General features: G+C 50.2%; 1 protein-coding gene across 1 annotated transcript in view; it reads left to right on the top strand.

Moving 5' to 3' along the window:
- Positions 1-19,823, top strand: part of LOC119440648 (arylsulfatase B) — a 38,416-nt gene extending 18,593 nt beyond the window's left edge. The window contains exons 3-8 of the mRNA XM_037705539.2: positions 3,594-3,753; positions 4,341-4,453; positions 5,313-5,423; positions 6,175-6,300; positions 7,259-7,385; positions 19,747-19,823. Coding sequence (XP_037561467.1) covers positions 3,594-3,753; positions 4,341-4,453; positions 5,313-5,423; positions 6,175-6,300; positions 7,259-7,385; positions 19,747-19,823 — 714 coding nt within the window. The remainder of the gene's footprint in view (positions 1-3,593; positions 3,754-4,340; positions 4,454-5,312; positions 5,424-6,174; positions 6,301-7,258; positions 7,386-19,746) is intronic.
- Positions 19,824-20,343: the final 520 nt, after the last annotated feature.

Below are 20,343 nucleotides of genomic sequence, written 5' to 3'. Positions count from 1 at the left end.
TTTGAACCAAGTCCCTGTCGATCAGGAAAGCCATGAACTTTCTCTTTCTGAGATATACGGCATTGCTTGCAGTCACCGTTTCGATTATTATAGCTTAGGATCGGAATGCTGACTGCAAGCAACACCTTATGTATCAGAAAAAGAAAAACCCACGGTGCCTAATGCACAAGAGTGCAAAGTTGGGCTTGTTGAGCATTATTTCGAGAAAGAACAGTGCAGCATCAGACCGAAGTAAGACAGAAAGAAAGACAACACCACGCCTGTGTTATTCTAACTTTCTTCGGTCCTGTTGCTGCGCTCTTCCTGTCGTTATGGTGTTTATGCTTTCTTTATCGACAATTAGTTCTTGTAAACACAGCAATTACGCGTGCATGTGACACCAATGTAGAGCGAGCTAACTCTTTGACAGTGTACCATTATTCGCAAAGTAACGCGGTTCGGGCAGTCATCAGTGCATTCGCTGGCTTGTTTCGAATCCCCGCTTAAGTCACTCACGTGCACTTCACTTTGCCTTGTCCCAGAAACCAAATTTTTCGCTGTTCGCAAGTTTGCACGCACTTCCATTTGCTTTTTTTTTTCTGCTTTCAGCTGTCAGATAGGCGCTTAACTATGCACGGCCAGTCAATCCAACGTACGTGTTGAAATCTATGTGAAGGAAAGCTTTAGTGAAGTGGGTAATTAAATGCTTTACAACTAACGGTGATTTTAACAATCTTGCTACCTTTCACGCTACGCGACGTGTAATGCAATAGAATGTGTGTGCTTAACCACCACAATGGTCACAACATTATTGTCACGCGATTTTTGTGTTTACGCAATACGCCGTTCACAAGCTATGTCGAAATACAAACTCCAAATCACGCTCATGCAGAGCTGTGAGGCGTACACTAAGCGATGTATCAAGTACGAAGGCGATGTATGATGCTTGTCGAGAGAAGAACGGTGATGGCAGGTGAATGCTGTTGTGATCTGCCGTTTCCCCTTGAGAACGGTCGGTCACGAAGATAACGAATGAGCCGTGAACGAGCCGTGAACGAGCCGTCTACCCCGTCCGAGCCATCCTGACCAAGACGAATTATGGCCGGCAGTTGGGCTCTGACGGGAGGGGACCTTTCTTCAGGTGACTCGTCATCCGCCCGTACTGCCGCGCTGGAGACGGGGTTAGTGTGCCTCCCCCCCCTTCCCCAATCCCCCGTTCGTGCCCAGTGAGGTGCCTGTGCTTGGCATGAAGCAAAAGTGCTACGAACCTCCGGATTGGCGGCACATGGTGACATCCGTCTCCTGACGCCGTATTGGGGGAAGGCGACCGAACAAAGGGAACGAAGGTGTTAAAAGGGGGGACGCACGCTCGGTGAACTCTTCGACAGCTGGAACTTGAACGAAAACCATATATCTTCAGCACTTCTTGAAATACTCTTGTAAATATGTAATATAAACGTGTGTGTGTAATCGTCTTGAGTGTCGGGTCCAGCCCCACGTCCTCTCACTCCTTCTGCGGAATGGATACCACAAATCCTCGAACCCCGAGTCGCAACAATGCACAGAAAAAAAAAAGAAAACGGCACGTATCAAGCAAAATTTAGGGATACTGTACCTCTTATGCCGCAATGGGACGTACTCATTATGCAGGCGTAGCCAAGAACAGCCACACCTACGTTGCACATACCGAGCGGCTAAATTATAGAAACAGAGTAAATAAAAAATCGATTTAAATTTATCGCACCATATCTTGATCAGTGTGATATAATGATGCCTGTGAGGAGATATTCAGGTTCATGTTTTATGTAGGAAGTTTCTTTTGTTTTTCATTGCGCAGAATAGAGGATCGCATACTTGGTTAATGTACGAGTCTTATATAAGCCTGTTAGCTGGTACTTTCATCATTAGGCGCACGTATAACCTTTGCATAGATATCAACAAATATATCCGCTGAGATAGTGACCGACTCAACAGCACCCAGCAGCCAGGTAGCCATGCCAAACCCGCCAAAGTGCGCAAAGAAAGCAGCTTTTTAAAACAATGCCATGCTGGTGGTGAGGAAGGAAGAGTTTCAGACTGACGTCGCTAGAGGCAAGTCGAGCACTAGAGGTCTACGTGCACGACCAGTGTGGCGCGGCACGCACCAGGCAGTTTCACCGCTCGTTAGGGTTGCAACCCGCTTGGTTAGTTATATCGTCCACGTGGGCCGGGAACCACGCGGTGCTATGACCTCCTGTTTCTTCGCCCGTAGTACTACAAAAGGATCTGTTGACGATGCCGGCTGCGTGTTTAGAAACTATAGAGCGGACGAGAAAGCATTGACCGCCGTGCGCGAGTGAGAGAAGATTGTCATCGTACCTTTTGCGGCTTGAAGAGCCAAGGCTATCGCGGTTTCCTTCATCTAGTTTGCCTGTTTAGTGTATATAGACGCCGTGCTGATATGTGTTCCGCGCGCGTCAACGACCGAGATTGCAAACCTGTCTTCGCTGCTGTGTTTGGCGGCTTCGACGAAGAGTGTATCTGCCCCGTGAGGATCGATTCGTTGAAGGATGGTACTAGCCCGTGCTCTCCTGCGACCTCCGTTATATATCGAGTGGATGCTCCTCGGTACGGGCTCTGCCTTTCTACCCTCCCGGGCTAATTTAGACAGCGGTTATCTGTCGAGCATTCGCTGTATAGGGAGTGTACTAGCGAGATTCCAATGTTTATTTTGTTCAACTTGCCTTTTCATCAGAAATTCCTTATATGGGGATGGATAGTCTAATTTAACCTATAAATGCTACCATTCTTGGATGCATTTAGAACACTACAAACACAGATGTTATGTAATGAAAGCTAACTTGCCTACGGCGGCCGTTACTGGCCCGATATTTCCCAGGGTAACATTGCTCGCCTTCTTGAATAAATGAGCCCGACTACAGTTTAATATGCTTTCTAATTGTAGTATTGATATACAGAGCACCTAAATTGAGTGCTTCGTTCATAATAATACATGTTATAGATACCTTTCATATGTGTACATTCGTCTCGCTATAATGACTTCCTGTTAATGAGCATCACCACTTCGTCATGCCAATGATAAAATGAAACAGTTGACTTCAAACTCGGAATCTCCCCTTCGAAAACGTACGCTCCATAACGACATTTGTGTGTTTGGAGGGCTAAGTGGAGCTATCTCCTGCAAGGCAAACAGGAAAGCTAAGAGGAACACGACTCTGCGGGAAGTAATCCTCTGTGGGGATTGTTAAGAGTCCTGAGCCATCCTCTGTGGGGCTTACATCTGTGGGCGAATCAGCAATGAACCAACGCCAATAGCAAACGGAAGGTGGCGTGCGTGCACGTGGACTAACAGGGCTGGCTACTTGGGTCTGTATTAAAGTTTCTTGAGCCATGCAGGAAAAGCTTTATTTCATAGCTTTTTTTTTCTGAACTAGAAATTATTGTCTATGACTTCGTTGCTATAGATCTTACTCCGGAGATTCTATAGATACTGAAAGACACATAATCAGGGCCTGTACATAGCCAGGAATATATTGCGAGCGCTTGTTTCGCGCATTTGAGAATATGAGCAGCGCTTATATTCTCACTAGTAAATGACATTGGTCTTGTCGCAGGGATGGGACGACGTCAGTTTTCATGGGTCCTCTCAGATCCCCACTCCAAACCTGGATGCTTTGGCTGCAGACGGCATCATACTCAATAATTACTACGCGCAGCCATCCTGCACGCCTTCGAGATCGGCTCTCCTCACCGGACTTTATGCCATACGAACAGGTGACTTTACTACAGCCCCCCCCCCCCCCCCCAAAAAAAAAAAAAAGGAAAGGAAAGGAAACGTACATACACGCGCACGCATGTTTGTACATGCGCGCGCGTGTAGAGGAGAGAAGTGATGTTGTGATTTCATAGAGAATTTTTATTAAACATTCATTCGCCACAACCGGTTCTCGCCTATCATGATAACGAAGGCGGACGCGTTGTTTTACATGGGTAGGGTTTCTCGTTACAACAGCGTTGCCATTGCTTGACGTGTGACTGACATGCTCGAAGAGCGTCAAAGTTATTTGATGCATGCCAAACCCATGGACACAATCTTGACTGGAAAAACGAAAAAAAAAAAGATGCTGTTCATCTTTGGTTACTGAACCGGGGACGCGAGTAACGTATAAATTCTCGAGTTGTTTTCTGAACACGACACGAGTGTCAACGTCAAGCTGTGTTTCTTTTTCTATTTATCTGCTTACGGTCCAACTGATTAACCGGAAGGAGAGTGCGATGAAAACTTTCAGTGCACATGCGAAAACTAACATGCAGATTATTATGATTCATTTTCTCATGGACACTCTACTTGTGCCATGCAGGGATGCAAGGGCTTGCGGTTGACGTAGCCGATCCATGGGGTTTACCTTTGGACGTGCGCCTAATGCCCCAGTACCTCAGAGACATCGGATACGAAACCCACCTCGTTGGAAAGGTACGTTTTTTTAGAAATGGATAAGCAACAGCTTTTCTCGACTTGTATGTTTTATTACTTCCTGTCTGCTGTATGAGCATTTGATCATGGCTTATCGAAACACAAACTCACGATCCTCTGCAAGCCATGTGAACTACCACAACACCATTCAATGAATATTTTAGCCTATAGCCTGTCAAATAAAAGAAAGAAAGAAACGAAGGAATAAAGACACTGCATGTAGGTCTGTTTGTGTGACCTCGACGGGGACTAGCTTAACAAAAAAAAAATGCAGCCAGTTGCACGAAGTGAAATGTGTCGAAAAAGCGGAGCTGCGGTCGTTCTCATTCTGCGATTGTCGCGTGTGTTTCTGCGTATTGCCGCTCGCGCCGAGGGGCGTCCATCATGCTAAGAGTGCGCGGCGCAAACACCTGCTATTATTCGCAACTCAAATGAACTGCAGGGGGTGCTGCGAAAATTGGCCGCGTCTGGCTACACTGCGCAACATGGCGGCTATACAGAGGTCCCCACGTCGTCGCAACCGCTGTGTTTGATGTGCAGTACACTGTAGTTTGATGATTTTCGTGCAGCGTGATGCCGGTTTGCGCCGTTTTGTGGAAGGAAAGCGAGTAGCTTACGCCGACCAAATCATTTTAGCCGATCTGAGAGAGGCACAGTTGGTAATGAGGCTGAAGTGGTCGCACGGTGTGTGCAAACATCTGGCGTGACAGCGGACCCGCCCGAGATTCTGATGAAAATCACCGATGTATTTCTTAACCCATTGGTCGTGGAACCGAAGTACTCGTGCACTGTTGGATGGTCAGAAAATTACAACCACTGCTTTGATTCAGTCTTACACACATACTTTTTTTTCACGCAGTGGGACGTCGGGTACTACAAGACAAGCCTCACTCCGACATGCCGGGGCTTCGACAGTTTTTACGGCTACTACAACGGTGAAGAGAGCTACTACAGCCACAGCATAACCTATGTACGTGGACTTGTGAACGTGGCGCGTGTTCTATCACATGGCACTTTCTCTTCTATTACAAGTAATACGGACACTTCTATCGACGTAGCACCTGTACTGATATGCATCTAATAATTTCAAACTCAAAAGAAAGCGAAGTTGCATCAGACAATATTGGGAACCATAATTCGAAGACGTTACGTACAATTCCGCCGATCATTTATTCGCATAATTTATGCTGGGGTCAAATATGTCAAGATAATGTCCAGTGTCCGAAATGCTCCGCTCTTGAGTCTGCAGCTGATGCCGGCCATAAACTTTAGATATACCCTGGGACAAAGACAGTTCGCGAAAGGGAACTTGGGAGTCTTAAGAAGCGACCAAACATTCAAGACTCTGAATGAACAACTTGTGAAATATATTTCATGAGCCGCTGTTGCAGTATCGGCATGAAACCAGCCTGCATAATTACGTGTAGTTTCATTCCCCGACTACAAGGTAGCAACCCGGACGTGCGTCTGGTTACCCTGCCTTTCTTTCTTTCTGCCTCATTATACGTCATTATGTCCAACGACAAACCAGGCAAATAAAAAAAAGCAGGTAAAAGGAAGTCAGTATATTTCATCCCTTTCAATGCACAGTATGCTTGGATATGTTTAAGATATTTTCGCGTAGCTTCATAGAGTACGCTCCATTGTAATAGTGTAACATGTTTTGTAATATATGCGATATGTAATATGTTTTGCAATTATTGTCTCTGCATTTATTCCAGGAAAACCACACGGGTCTCGACTTCTGGCTCAACACGGAACCGCTGTTCTCCGAAAGTGGTTCATATTCAACGACATTGTTCACGGAAAGAGCGCAGCACCTCATCTGCAACAGGAATAAATCAAAGGTGGGCAGACGTGATCTCATGGAAGTCTCGCAGACGCAAAGATAATTAGGCGCAGAAAAACTAAGAATGATATGTCGCATAGCTCCGAACTTGCAGTGGCGGTGGTATATAATGCGCCCTTAATGCAACGTTCCAGAATAAATGATTGTTTCTTAGTCCGTATACTTTTTTCTACCTGCTTCAACGCATTATAGGCGTTGAAGCCCTAATTATTACATATGTGGCACAAATCATGGCCATTCATTAAGAACACGAGTCTGCAAGAACGCCTCACTTATACCTTCGTATCTCTTTACCTCCCCCTTTCCCCAGTGTGGGGTAGCAAACCGTATTTCCCTTTTCGTTAGCCTCTCGACCTTTGCTCTTCATTCTCTCTCTCTGTGTTTAACGTCTTTATCAGCAAACGAAAGAAGATACAATTTCTACCCATGGACGCAAGGATGCGTGTAGTCGGTCATTTTCCGATTAGATAAAAAGGCTTTATCAAAGCCAGATAGAAGATAATTTTCAAAGTATTTCTTGTCTTATATTTCTCCTGCGTTACGATTGTATAAGTGTGTTTTCATATAGAATACTAATAATGAGTTACCTGCATAATTTCGTTGACGGATACGTATCCACCATTTTCGTGGCTTTCTTTTCTATTGAATTCTAATAGGTTGCACTTATGTACGATCTCATTAAAATGAAGCTTCACTTAATGCTTCATCTGTTTAACTCTTTTTGGTCTTGTTCACCTGTTCACTCACTCTTCATAAGTGTGGTGACTTACCAGTTAGCACGAGCAAAACATTTCTCAGCATTTAAACAGCTCATAAAGCCCTAATTATTACATATGTGGCACAAATCATGGCCATTCATTAAGAACACGAGTCTGCAAGAACGCCTCACTTACAGCCACTGAATTGTCGAATGCGCCTTCAAAACCTTCACGCTGTTCTTGTTGTTCTTTCCGCAGCCGTTCTTTCTCCTGCTGAGTCACCAGTCGCCGCACGGTGCCGGAGAGCCGGAACCGTTTCAGGCACCGCAGGAGAACGTGGATAAGTTTCCTTACATTGGAGAAAAGAACAGAACGATCTACGCAGGTGAGAGTGGCCATCACTTAGAAATGCTTTCGTCCACAACCTAAACCCTATAATCGTATATGTTGGCTTTGTTCAGATGCCACCAAGAATTATCATTATTACAAGGTTGACGGTCAACCTGCTCGGTTCACTTGATTCGTGTTTCATAATGTTCCGTATGCGTCTGTCAAGTACCCCGACACGGCCGAGGACAGTGGCGGCACGCGTTCGTCGCCGTCGCTGTAAGGGAAACGCGAAAGAGTGCGCTGCGTCTCGCTGTTTGTCTGCTCAATACGTGCACTGTATACGGCTCTACCTGCCCCAGTGGCTCGGTGTCAATATCTTTCAGCAGCTGAGCATCAGGTCGCGGGTGCGCCTCCCGGCTGCGGTAGCCGCATTTCAATCGAAGCGAAATGGAAGATGGTTTCGTACTCATATTTAGGTGCAGGCTAAAGATTATCACGCAGTATAAGTTCATCCGCAGGCCTCTAATACGGTATATTCCTCATAGCCACAGTGTTGCTTTGGGACATTAAGCCCAATGAATCGAGACCTGTATTCTATAGGGAAATGCCTCATTAGACTCTCATTAACCACTATACTACCATTATCTACAAATGCTAGAAATATTATTTTCTCACCGAGAAAGCATCCTCTTTTTTTTTTTTTTTTACTTTCGAATTGAGGTAGCTTCTTGAGTGGTCGAATTTTCAGCTAGCTCTGACTGGAAAGAGAGAGAAGTGACTTCATTTGCACCCGTCAAATAGATGACAGGGTAGAGGCTTCAGCCTGAACCCACACTCATCCTCCCTAACCGTCGGCCGGGATCCCTTGGGACGCGGTGGCGGTCAGGGCGAGACCTATGACTTGTCGTTGAGCTTTTTCTTCTTCGTTGAGTAGCAAGGAATCCCAGGATTCTCTGCATCTATCTGGCTCATCAAAGCTAGGACAGGTCCAAACCATGTGGACTAAGTCCGGTATACCATCACAATGCCTACACCGAGGGCTATACACCGAAGGATGCCATTTGCTCAACAGTTGTGGGTTCGGTAATACCCCCGTTTGCAGCTTCCTCCACATAACTTCCTCGCTTTTGGTAAGGTTCTTATGACTGGAACATTCATTTAGATCGGTAACATTCGTCGCGGTGAAAAAAAAGCTATAATTGTTATAGTAGTAGGATATCATTCTAATCAATAATTATGGTCATTTATTTCTTGCTTTTCACCAGCGCTTTAAATAAATAGAGCCGCCTCCGAAGACATATCTGAAAGTGCGGGCTTTTTAGTTTATTTTGTTGTAATACCAAGTGAATTTAACACAGACGCTTTTCACCCGCCGTGGTGGCTTAGTGACTAAGTCGTTGCGATGCTAAGCCAGAGGGCGCGGGTGCATTTCGATGGGTGCGAAATACAATAACGCCAATGTACCATGCATTGGGGGCACGTTGAAGGACCCCTTAGCAGGTAATGGAAATTGTTCCGGATGCCTCAACTACGGCGTGCATCATAATTGTATTCTGGTTTTCGCCTGTAAAAGCTCAACAATAAAAATTCGGCAGAGACGCTCAAAACTGCTTATACGTGCGCGAATGCCAAAGCATAATAGCCCCTTTGGTGAAATGTGTATTTCCGCTCGTTCCTTGTCAGTGCAAGCTCTCGCCTGCGTTATATACTCCATCTCACAAGCTGGTTGCGGCACTGTAGAAGCTACACGAATTCTTAGTCAATGGGAAGGCCGAATGCCCTTCGAGATGTGCTCATCCGCACCGCGTCGTCTGCTCAGCGTCTGCTTGCCATCCAGCTATATGCTCCACGATTTATGGATCAACGCAAACGGTATTTTGACGCGGTAACCATAAGCTGCGTTTACATGCATGAGGCAGCAGGGCTTCGCTTTACCTGTACGCTTTGCCTGCAGTTACCTTGCAGCCTCCTTAGCAAGTAGTACGGGTGAATGCCCTTACAAATGCTCACCTAGGCCACAGCGTCTGCTCGGCGTCTACATGGCGTTTGCTCGATACCGTCAGCACGTACCATACTAGAGCGGGGTAGTAAGTTAATGAATTCATGATATAGTGAACAATTAAGCTTTTATAGCCTTCTGCATTGTCAAGACATCACCAATGCTAATGCCGTGGCGCCATCTGCTAACTAAAAATCAAACCAGATTTACGGCCATGTCTGTAGTCCTAGCAGCATGAAAACAAGCAGCCGATCTCAATAAGTACGATAAAACATACTTAATGATTTGACGTCAGCTTGAGATGAGACTTGGCGATGACGGATTTTGCCTCTTGTTTCTTGCTGACTGGGCGGAGAGCCAGTTAGAAGCGCAAATCCGGATCGAAGCGGGTGGTCGGCGCTGTTTGGGCACTGCCATGTTTCCACAATTAGGGTGGCTATTACAGTTACCGGCGGTAACTGCCACAGTAATTCTCGGTATAGGACATGCATGCACAAAGATCCTAACATGTCACGTATCGCTGTGCCGTATCATGCAGCGAGCAAAAGAACTCTCTAGTATAGCCTATAACCAGCCAGTTAGGGCCGGAACTATACCGCTGCGCAAGGATAATGCCTGCGTACGCCTGCTACTTTCGGCAGTGGTGCAACCAGCTTGTGAGGGGGAATATAATTGCGCCTCGGTAAGAGAGAGAGAGAGAGAGAGAGAGAGAAACTTTAATGAATAAAATGAAACTTTAGGTCCCGTGGTTGGGGCCCCTAGTCCAGGGCTCCACTGGCACGAGCGGTTCGCTGGGCTTGGTCCAGGAGAGCCAGTTGGCTGTCCTGGTTCTCGTCCGCAAGCCGCGCCTCCCACTGCCTGTTAAAATCTTGTGGTTTTAGTAGTGTGGAGTTTATATGTTTTGGTCTGTTTGGGCATATCCACGTGATGTGCGGTAACGTTGGCGTGTCCCCACACCACGGGCATTCGTCAGTGTATCGTGCTTGGTGAATACGGCTAAGTGTATGTAAGTTTGGGTATGTGTGTGTTTGAAGTCGGCGCCAATTCCTCGCCTGTTGACTGTTTAACTTAGGATGAGGGCGTCCATATTGCCTCCGCTCCTGTCTTTGGTGTTCGAGGATGTCGCGCGGTGTAGAAGGAGGCTCGTCACTGGGTCGGTCCGCAGCTCGGATGCTTAGTACGCGAGCTAGCCGGTCCGCCCTTGTGTTGCCCTCCATGCCTTCGTGTGCGGGGCACCAAGTGAGGTTGTGGAATCCGGTAATTTGACTCCCTAGAATTTTTAGTACTAAGCGCGGCGCCGTCCCGGAGAGATACAGGCGGCAGGCGGTTTGTGAGTCCGTGAGTATGGCAGCAGATACGTTCCTATTCTCCGCGTCCCTAATTGCAAGTGCAATCGCTGCGGCTTCTGCTGTGCTGGTAGATTTTGCCTTGACCGATGCAGCTATCACACGATTTTGGTTCGTGGCTACCACCGTATACTTGTCCCTGTCCGTTTGACTCGCGTCTGTGTAGTACACGTCCGGTTGTCCTCTAAATCTCTGGTGCAAGGTTCTCGCTCGGGCCTTCCGGCGCCCTACATGATATCTCGGGCTCATATTCTTCGGAATTGGGGACACTATTATGTGCTGCCTGACTTCCTGGGTCATCTGCACTGTCTCTTCTGCACTGAACTGGGGGCGGAGGGCAAAGCCCAGTTTGGTTAATATGGCCCGACCCTGCGTTGATGCGCACAGCCGTTCCTTTTGCGCGATGAGGGTGGCCGTCGCATATTCCTCGAAGGTATTGTGGATTCCTAATTTGTCGAAACGTTCTGTACTGGTATTTTCTGGGAGTCCTAGAGCAGCTTTAAATGCCCGCCGGATGATCACTTCAAGCTGTTTGAGCTCCTGCTTGGTAATGCTTTGGAAGGGGAGTGCATACGTTATCCTACTGATGACAAAGGCGTGTACCAGTCGAATCGTTTCTTCTTCCGAGAAGCCCTCGCGGGTTCGCGTAACCCTACGGATCATTTTGGCTACGTTATGTGTAGTACCTTTGAGGAGGCGGAGCGTGTGCGCTACTCCGGCCGTTTGTTGGATCCATAATCCCAGGACGCGGAGTTTATCCACCTCTCTTACACGCCCCCCGTCCAAGAAAAGTTCGAAACTCGGACGATTTTCTCGTCTCGCGTACTTCGCTCTTATACGAATAAATTCGGACTTCTCTGGGGCACATGTCATGCCGGCCCCTTGCGTGAAGGTTTCGACCTGTTGGATCGCCCACTGGAGAAGCTCCTGCTTATCCCCGTAGGATCCCCGATTTGCCCACAGCGTAATATCGTCAGCGTAAATGGCGCTCCCTAGGGCTTGCTTCGCATCCAACTCTAGTGCGAGTTTACGCATTCCCAGATTAAATAGGAGAGGGGAGAGTATGGACCCTTGTGGGGTTCCTCGATCGGGAACTGCAAAGGGTTTCGACCTAGTTGAGCCCAGACCGATGGTGGCCGTGCGGTTTCTCAGAAAGCTGCGTACATACTGGTAAATGCGCGTCCCACAACCTACTGCTTTTAGTCCTTCCAGTATTGCATCGTGGGAAATCGTATCAAATGCCTTTTTTACGTCGAGAGCAAGCACAATGCTGTCTTCGGAACCCCTTACCGGGTGCAGAACGTCCTGCTGAAGCATCAGAAAAACGTCCTGTGCCGACACATCTGGACGAAATCCGAACATGTTTGGGGGAAAAAGATTGTTGCTTTCTATGTAGCGCGATAACCGGGTCTGTATCACCTTTTCAAAGAGCTTTCCGGCACACGATGTTAGCGATATAGGTCGTAGGTTTCGAATATCTCGGGGCTTCCCCGGTTTTGGAATAAGGATGATTTTTGCTTCCCTCCATTCAGCAGGTAGTTCTCCCTGATCCACCCATACATTCTCGTTGAAGTATTCAGTTAACTGCTCTATGGTTTCGTCGCTCAAGTTTCGAATCATGGCGTTAGTAATCTGATCGGGCCCTGGCGCCGTGTTTCTTTTGAAGGACTGCGCCGCGGCATAAACCTCCGCCGTAGTTATCGGTGCGTCCAGATTGGGCTGTTCCGGCCCCGTATAGTTACCGCATCGGCTCGCCTCTTTGGAATTCGTACCTATATTGCCACCTGTAGGTAGTGGGTCGAGGGCAAGAGTGGGTCGAGCCCAAGAGAAGAAAGAAGACCGCGCGCTCCTTCTCTGCTCGAGCCAGCCCCGACGGTCGCGTCTTCCAAGAGCCAGCTGCTCTACGTTTATTAAACCTTCAGGGCTACTTCTCGAGGCTCGTGACAAACTGGTGGAGGTGCTGGGTAAGCGTCTTCACGGATGTTGCAGACCCCTCCAAGGATCCGCGCTACGAATCCAGTGCCTGTCGACACTCCCGTGCATCGGGCCAGCCGCAGGATCAGGGGACTGTCTCCAGAAGTCGTCAACGCTACAGTTTCCACCACATCAACCGGTATGACCAGCGCTTCTCTTCAAACCGCCCCAACCGGTACGGGAAGCACGATGTCGAACCGTTACACACTTGAGAGCCCACGGATCCCGAAGACGTTTCATGGCACAGTGTTCGAAGACGTCGAAGACTGGATGGTCGAATACGAGCGCGTGGCCTCCGTGAACGAATGGAACGACACGGAGAAACTCCGACACGTCTACTTCTACCTGGAGGATGGCGCGCGTACGTGGTTTCAGAACCGCGAGGGGCAACTGACGTCGTGGCGCGAGTTTTGTCGCCAGCTTTTGGAGACATACACCAGTCCTGATCGCCACGAACGAGCGGAACGTGCGATTCAGGCCCGCGTCCAGTTGCCAAACGAAACTGTGACCACTTACGTCGAAGACATGACGCGCCTCTTCCGACGGGCCGATCCAAGAATGACGGAGGAGAAGAAGTTACGTCATCTGATGCGCGGGGTCAAGGAGCAACTCTTCGCTGGCCTCGTACGGAGCCCTCCGCAGACGGTCGCGGAGTTCTTGTCTGAGGCCGTGACTATGGAAAAGATGCTTCTGCATCGCTCGAACATGTATGAGCGGCAAGTGAACAGCATGTCTGCTGCTGACATTTTCACGGCCATAGGAAGCAACGGTGACTGTCTGCGAGAACTCATCCGCTCTGTCGTGCGTGAAGAGTTGCAAAAGGCCGCCGTAACACCGCACCCTACGGTAAGCTCCATAGCGAGCATTATCAAGGATGAAGTGCACCAGGCGCTCCGTGACACCTTGCCTCCTGCTAACGCTGCGGCAGTACCTGTTGAATATCCGCGTGCGACCTACGCGGAAGCCCTGAAGCGCCCTTCTCCCTCTCCGCCGCGGTTCGTTCGTGCTCCTCCTACGGTGTCAATTCAGTCGGCGCAGCCGATGTCGTACTACGACGCTGGGTATACACCGCCGCCGGTTGTTCATGCCGCTCCATTTGCCCACCATTCGGAGCAAGCGGTTCGCTACGTCGACGACAGGCGCCCGCCCCCTCGTAAGTCGGATGTTTGGCGCACACCCGATCATCGGCCTCTGTGCTTCCACTGCGGTGAAGCTGACCACCTGTACCGCCAGTGCCCATACCGGCGCCTTGGGATTCGCGGCTTTTCCGCATACTCGCCGCCACCCCGATACGGCCAGCGACCCCGGGACATTGAGGACTACCTCTCTCAGCAGCGCTTGCCACCGCCTGCCAGGCGGCAGTCGCGATCGCCGTCTCCCAGACGATTTTCACCTCCGCCCCAGCGCTATTCTCCCGAGCGGTCGACCAGTCCGCGCCGGGAAAACTAACTGAGGCGATCTTTGGGGGCGAGGTCGCTGACGGTCGAAGCGCTGAAGACCTCCGACGGACGCAGTTACGGAAACATACCGATCCGCCATCACCTGCAGCTGAACGAGACGACCGGCTTTCGCTCGATATACCAGTGACCATTGACGGTTATGCCGTGAGTGCTTTAGTGGACACCGGCGCAGACTACACCATACTAAGCAGGAAAATAGCAACGCAGCTGAAGAAAGTGATCACGCCCTGGCATAACTCGCAGATTCGGACGGCTGGCGGCCACGTCGTTACTCCGCTGGGCGCCTGCACGACTAGAGTTGAGATTCAAGGATCTACATTCGTTGCGAGCTGCCTTGTCTTACGCGAATGCTCCCGCGACGTTATTCTTGGGGTTGACTTCCTGCAGGAGTACGGCGCGATTATCGATCTGCAAGAGCGTCGTATCACTTTCTCTGCCGCACGAGCAATCGACGTGCAAGACGGCCAACGGCGCGACGACGTACTTCGTGTTTCGGCAGACAGTGTCACGCTTCCTCCACGAGCCAGTGTCCTCGTCGACGTTACATGCTGTGGCTTACGCGATGGCGAAGCGGTGGCCGAAAGTAACTTGGAACACCTACTGAAGCAAGGTGTTTGTGTGCCTCGAAGTGTTATACAGATTCGTGCTGGTCATTCGCAATTGCTTGTTACCAACTTTAGCTACGAGCACCGACACCTGTTCCGCGGCACTTCGTTAGCGTTTGCTGACGCAGTAGCAAACGTTAACAACTGCTTCACGTCAGAAGTAGTGGAGACAGCAGACACGTCTCTGGGCCATCTCGACATCAATTCTGAACTGTCCACCGATAGCCAGACAGCACTGCGCAAGCTCTTGCTTGAATTCAGGACCTGCTTCGCACATTCTTCCAAGGTACGCCAGACTTCGATCACTAAACACAGGATCATCACGTACGAAGACGCACGCCCGATACACCAGCAGCCTTACCGCGTGTCGGCAAAAGAACGCGAAGCCATACGTACGCAAGTCCGCGAGATGCTTGACGATGGCGTCATCGAACCTTCTAACAGCCCGTGGTCGTCTCCGGTCGTTCTTGTCAAAAAGAAAGACGGAACGCTACGCTTCTGTGTCGACTACCGCAAGCTCAACAACGTGACTAAAAAGGACGTGTACCCGCTGCCGCGTATCGACGACTCGTTAGATAGACTACGGCGTGCCCACTATTTTTCTTCTCTCGATTTAAAAAGCGGGTACTGGCAAATCGAGGTAGACGAACGCGACCGCGAGAAAACAGCCTTTGTGACTCCAGATGGGCTCTATGAATTTCGAGTGCTTCCTTTTGGCTTGTGTTCAGCCCCGGCTACTTTCCAGCGAATGATGGACACTGTCCTTACTGGACTGAAGTGGCAGACCTGTCTTGTGTACCTGGATGATGTGGTCATCTTCTCTGAAACGTTCGAGCAGCATCTTCACCGCCTACGGAGTGTGCTAGAAGCCATCCGATCGGCAGACCTCACACTTAAGCCCGAAAAGTGTCACTTTGGTTACGAAGAGCTCAAGTTCCTCGGGCATGTAGTAAGCGCCAAAGGGGTCCGACCCGATCCCGACAAGCTTGCCGCTGTGGCCGCGTTTCCAGCTCCTGCCGATAAGAAGGCCGTCCGGCGCTTCCTGGGTTTGTGCGCCTACTATCGCCGGTTTATTAAAGGCTTTTCGAAGATAGCGGAACCCCTGACACGCCTTACGAGGGACGATACGCCATTTGTGTGGCATAATGAGCAACAGGCGGCTTTTGCTGAATTACGACAGCGCCTGCAGTCAGCACCCGTTCTTGCACATTTTGACGATGATGCTGATACTGAGGTGCATACCGACGCCAGCAGCATTGGCCTTGGCGCAGTGCTCGTCCAGCTTCAAGATGGAGTGGAAAGAGTTATAGCGTATGCCAGCCGCTCCCTGTCCCGTGCCGAGGCGAATTATTCGACTACGGAGAAAGAGTGCCTCGCGGTCGTGTGGGCGATCATCAAGTTTCGCCCCTATCTGCTATGGTCGTCCCTTCAAAGTAGTGACGGACCACCATGCCCTCTGTTGGTTGGCAAGCATGCGCGACCCTTCAGGACGACTGGCACGGTGGAGCTTGCGGCTACAGGAATTTGACATCACCATCGTTTATAAGTCTGGCCGTAAGCATGAAGACGCTGACACGCTGTCCCGCGCACCCATTGATCCTGCCAGTCAGGAAACAGAGGATGATGACGGCTTCCTGGGCGCCATTAGTTCGTCGGACTTGAGCAGACGGCAGCGTGACGACGCTGAGATTAGACCGATCATCGATCATTTAGAGGGCCGCGACACAACCATACCACGCCATCTGTCCCGCTCGCTGACGTCCTTCTGTCTGCGAGACAACGTGCTTTATAAGAAGAATGCTCGTTCGACCAGCCGTGCTTACCTCCTGGTGGTTCCAAGGGACATGCGCGACGACATCCTCTTCGCTTGCCATGACGAACCGACATCTGGTCATTTAGGCTTTTCACGAACACTCGCTAGAGTAAGCGAAATGTACTATTGGCCCGGGCTTTCAGCAAGCGTCAAACAGTACGTTAAAGGCTGCCGTGAATGCCAGCGCCGCAAGACACCATCCGTTAAACCGGCTGGCTTACTTCAGCCAATTGAAGCACCTCACACGCCTTTCGACCAAGTCGGCATGGACATTCTCGGACCGTTTCCTCTCTCGGCCGACGGTAACAAATGGGTGATCGTCGCGACTGATTATTTAACACGCTATGCTGAGACGCAGGCGATCCCACGAGCCACGGCCTCAGAGGTAGCGCAGTTCTTCATGCGCCACATCGTCTTGCGTCACGGTGCTCCCTCCACTGTAATAACCGACAGAGGGACAGCTTTCACAGCGCAGCTTATGGACGAAGTTTTTGAATTGAGCAACACCAGGCATCGCAAGACGACCGCGTACCATCCGCAGACCAACGGACTTACCGAGCGACTGAATAAGACTGTCACAGACATGCTCGCAATGTACATCGACGTTCAACACAAAACATGGGATCGGATCTTGCCTTACGTGACCTTCGCGTATAACACCGCCGTGCAAGAGACGACGCGCTTCACGCCCTTTCGCCTTCTCTACGGTCGCGAAGTCCAGACGATGCTGGACGCTATGCTGCCGTGTCAAGACGCTGACCAATTGACAACTGACGCCGAGGAATTTGCAGAGCGTGCTGAGGAAGCTCGGCAGCTCGCGCGGCTGCATATCGGCCAGCAGCAGCAGGCAGACGCACGACGCTACAACATCCGCCACAGGGACGTGTCCTACAACCCCGGAGACCAAGTTTGGGTGTGGACCCCCGTTCGCCGTCGTGGCCTCTGTGAAAAGCTTCTGAGCCGGTATTTCGGTCCGTATAAAGTGCTCCGCCGCGTCAGTGACGTAAACTACGAAGTTGTTCCGGACACAACATCGCAGACACGGAGTAGGACACAAAGACAACCGACCTCAGACATAGTTCATGTTGTGCGCATGAAGCCGTACATTGCGCGTCCGTAATTTTTTTTGTTTTCATTTTTTTTCTCTCATTCCCTTCTTTGTTTCTACTTTTCATTTATCTTTGGGAGCTTGCTTCTTCGTTCATTGACTGTGCCGGCGTGACGGCTACATTTTTTTTGTGTACTTTCGCTTTGCCTGCCTTCCTCTTCTTTGTCTTCTACGCCTATTTTTTTAGCATCGAGGCGATGCTTTTGTTCGGAAGGGGGGATATTGCCACCTGTAGGTAGTGGGTCGAGGGCAAGAGTGGGTCGAGCCCAAGAGAAGAAAGAAGACCGCGCGCTCCTTCTCTGCTCGAGCCAGCCCCGACGGTCGCGTCTTCCAAGAGCCAGCTGCTCTACGTTTATTAAACCTTCAGGGCTACTTCTCGAGGCTCGTGACAATATAAATATGCTTTAAGTAATCAATGAGTTCCTCGTCGTTGCCCTTGAATTCATTCTCCAGTAGCTTGAGTGTCATGTGCGCTGCCGTCTTGGTTCCCCCGGGATTCATCATGCTGCGGAGAATGTGCCATGTCTTTTTGGTACTGAGGGTCCCCCTAAAGGAATCGCAGAGCTGGCGCCAGTTACCGTCGCATAATTCCTGCGCGTACGTGTTCGCCTCCTGAGCTAACTGAGCAATGCGGATTTTAAGCTTCCTGTTTAACCTCTGCCTTTTCCATCTCTTGGTGAGGCTACGGCGGGCCTCCCATAAATGTAGCAGGTGCCTGTCCACTACCGGGGTGTCTCGCGTTGTGTCTACAACCTTCGTCACACCCGCCAGCGTGTTGAGAAGCTGCTGCGCCCAGATTCCGACGTTCGTTATCGGACCTGTGCTACCCTGGCGATCGCGATATTTCTTCCAATCTGTCAGTGTGGCCTGCCCAACCTTGCGTCTTATACGGGACGAGTTTACCGAAAGGCTGAGGATATAGTGGTCACTTCCAAGGTTGTCCCCTAGATTTGTCCACGTTATCTCATCCGCTTGGTTCGTAAAGGTTAAGTCCGGCGAGGTATCTTTCGAGACGCTATTACCGATTCTGGTGGGTTCATCAAGACGAGTTAACAGGGTGAAATCGTACCTCTCCGTCAAATCCAGCAAAAGTTTTCCTTTCGGAGAGTCTGCCGCGTATCCCCATTCGGAGTGTTGCGCATTGAAGTCCCCTAAAACCAAGACTCTGTCCCGCCTAGACGCTAAACGCATCGCTGCGGAAACCACATCCTCAAAGTCCGCCAGTCTGTCTCTGGGAGGGCTATATATGTTTACAATCACTGTTTTCGGCTTGCCGCGCTTATGTGGCCATATCGTGATTATTTGATGTTGTATAATCTCCCCATGAATGTAATCGGATGGGTGTACAAGTCGTACCCTTTAAGATTTCTCTTGTGCTTTCCTATTTCTTGCAAGCAAATGATATCCGGAGGAATAGGCACCGACTCCATATATTGTATGAAATTAGCGTGTTTAGTACGAAACGTGCAGCAGTTCCACTGCCACACCTCAAGACTTTCTGCGATACGTGTTCCTAGTTTAGCCATGGATGGTACTATCGCTGTCAGTCGCATCTATACCCTTTGGTCCCCGCGTCGGCGCTCCCGGGCTTACGCTCGTGCGCTTGCGGAGTCCCGCGCGAACTGACGCAATAGAGTCATCGACATGTCTTTTGAGCGTGTGAATCTCAGCGAATAGTCTCTGCACATTTTGGGCTACCTGGTCTAGCGTCGTCGTCGGCGAGCTAGTTTCAGCCGGTGTGTGCGCTGTCGCTGTGATCACCTGTCTGTTTGTGTCGGCCTGTGTGTGTGTATTTGTATTGTTGTGAGCAACCGATCTACGAAATGCCTCAAACTCGGCTCTGAGTTCCGCCAAGCTACTCTTGAGGGCACGGTTCTCCTCCACTATTTTAAGATATTCGGGGTTCTGTGTAATGGGCGTCGGCGCTTTTTTGGGAGAGTTTGGTTTGGCAGTGTGAGACGCGACTTGTGCCCAGCTCACCTGATTATGTTGTGACTTGCTCTGTGCCAGCGGGCCCTTTGCGGCCTTGGCGCTGTCTTCCATCTGGATGGGATGTTGCTGCTGTTGGTTTCCCGGTCGCGACTGGGACCTTGGTCGTGGTTGCACTACAGGTTGCCCGGACCAGGTCCGCTCCCTCGACCTCGAACGGGAACAGCTGCGTCGATGTTCAGACCAGAGTCCTGGGTAGGCCTCTAGTTCAGAGTCCTCATCCTCGCTGGCAAACCACCGTGGTGTGCGCTTTGCTAGCGGAGTCTTCTTTGAAAGTCGCACAGGTTTAAGTCGTCTTCGGCAGCTGCGGTCACCCGTGGGGTGATCCTCCCCACAGGCAGCGCATTTCGGGCTGCACTCGTGTCCTTCCGGTGGGTCCTGTAACCCGCACACGCGGCACACAGACAAGTCCGGTTGTGGGCACACATCCGTTCGATGGCCTACGCTCCAGCAGGTTTTGCACACCTGAGTTGCGTTACGGTACGGATGGCAGGCCTTCTCTCCACCGTAGTAGTATACGTATCTCGGTACTACGTTTCCGAAGAAAGTAATCACTGCACTTTGGGAGTCGCCGAGCATTCGGGCTTCCACTACCTCCACTCCTTGGGTGCGGATCCGGAGGTTTGCCTTTAAAACTGCGGGTGACGTGTGGGGTTCGATTCCGTGCACTACGCCTCGTACTGCACCTTCTCCAGTCGTTACGTACGCATTAACGGGAT

This window comes from Dermacentor silvarum, chromosome 2 (assembly GCF_013339745.2).
Source record: "Dermacentor silvarum isolate Dsil-2018 chromosome 2, BIME_Dsil_1.4, whole genome shotgun sequence".
Classification (NCBI taxonomy): domain Eukaryota; kingdom Metazoa; phylum Arthropoda; class Arachnida; order Ixodida; family Ixodidae; genus Dermacentor; species Dermacentor silvarum.
The sequence above is the reverse complement of the archived record's forward strand: the minus strand, read 5'-3'. Positions and strand labels throughout refer to the sequence as shown.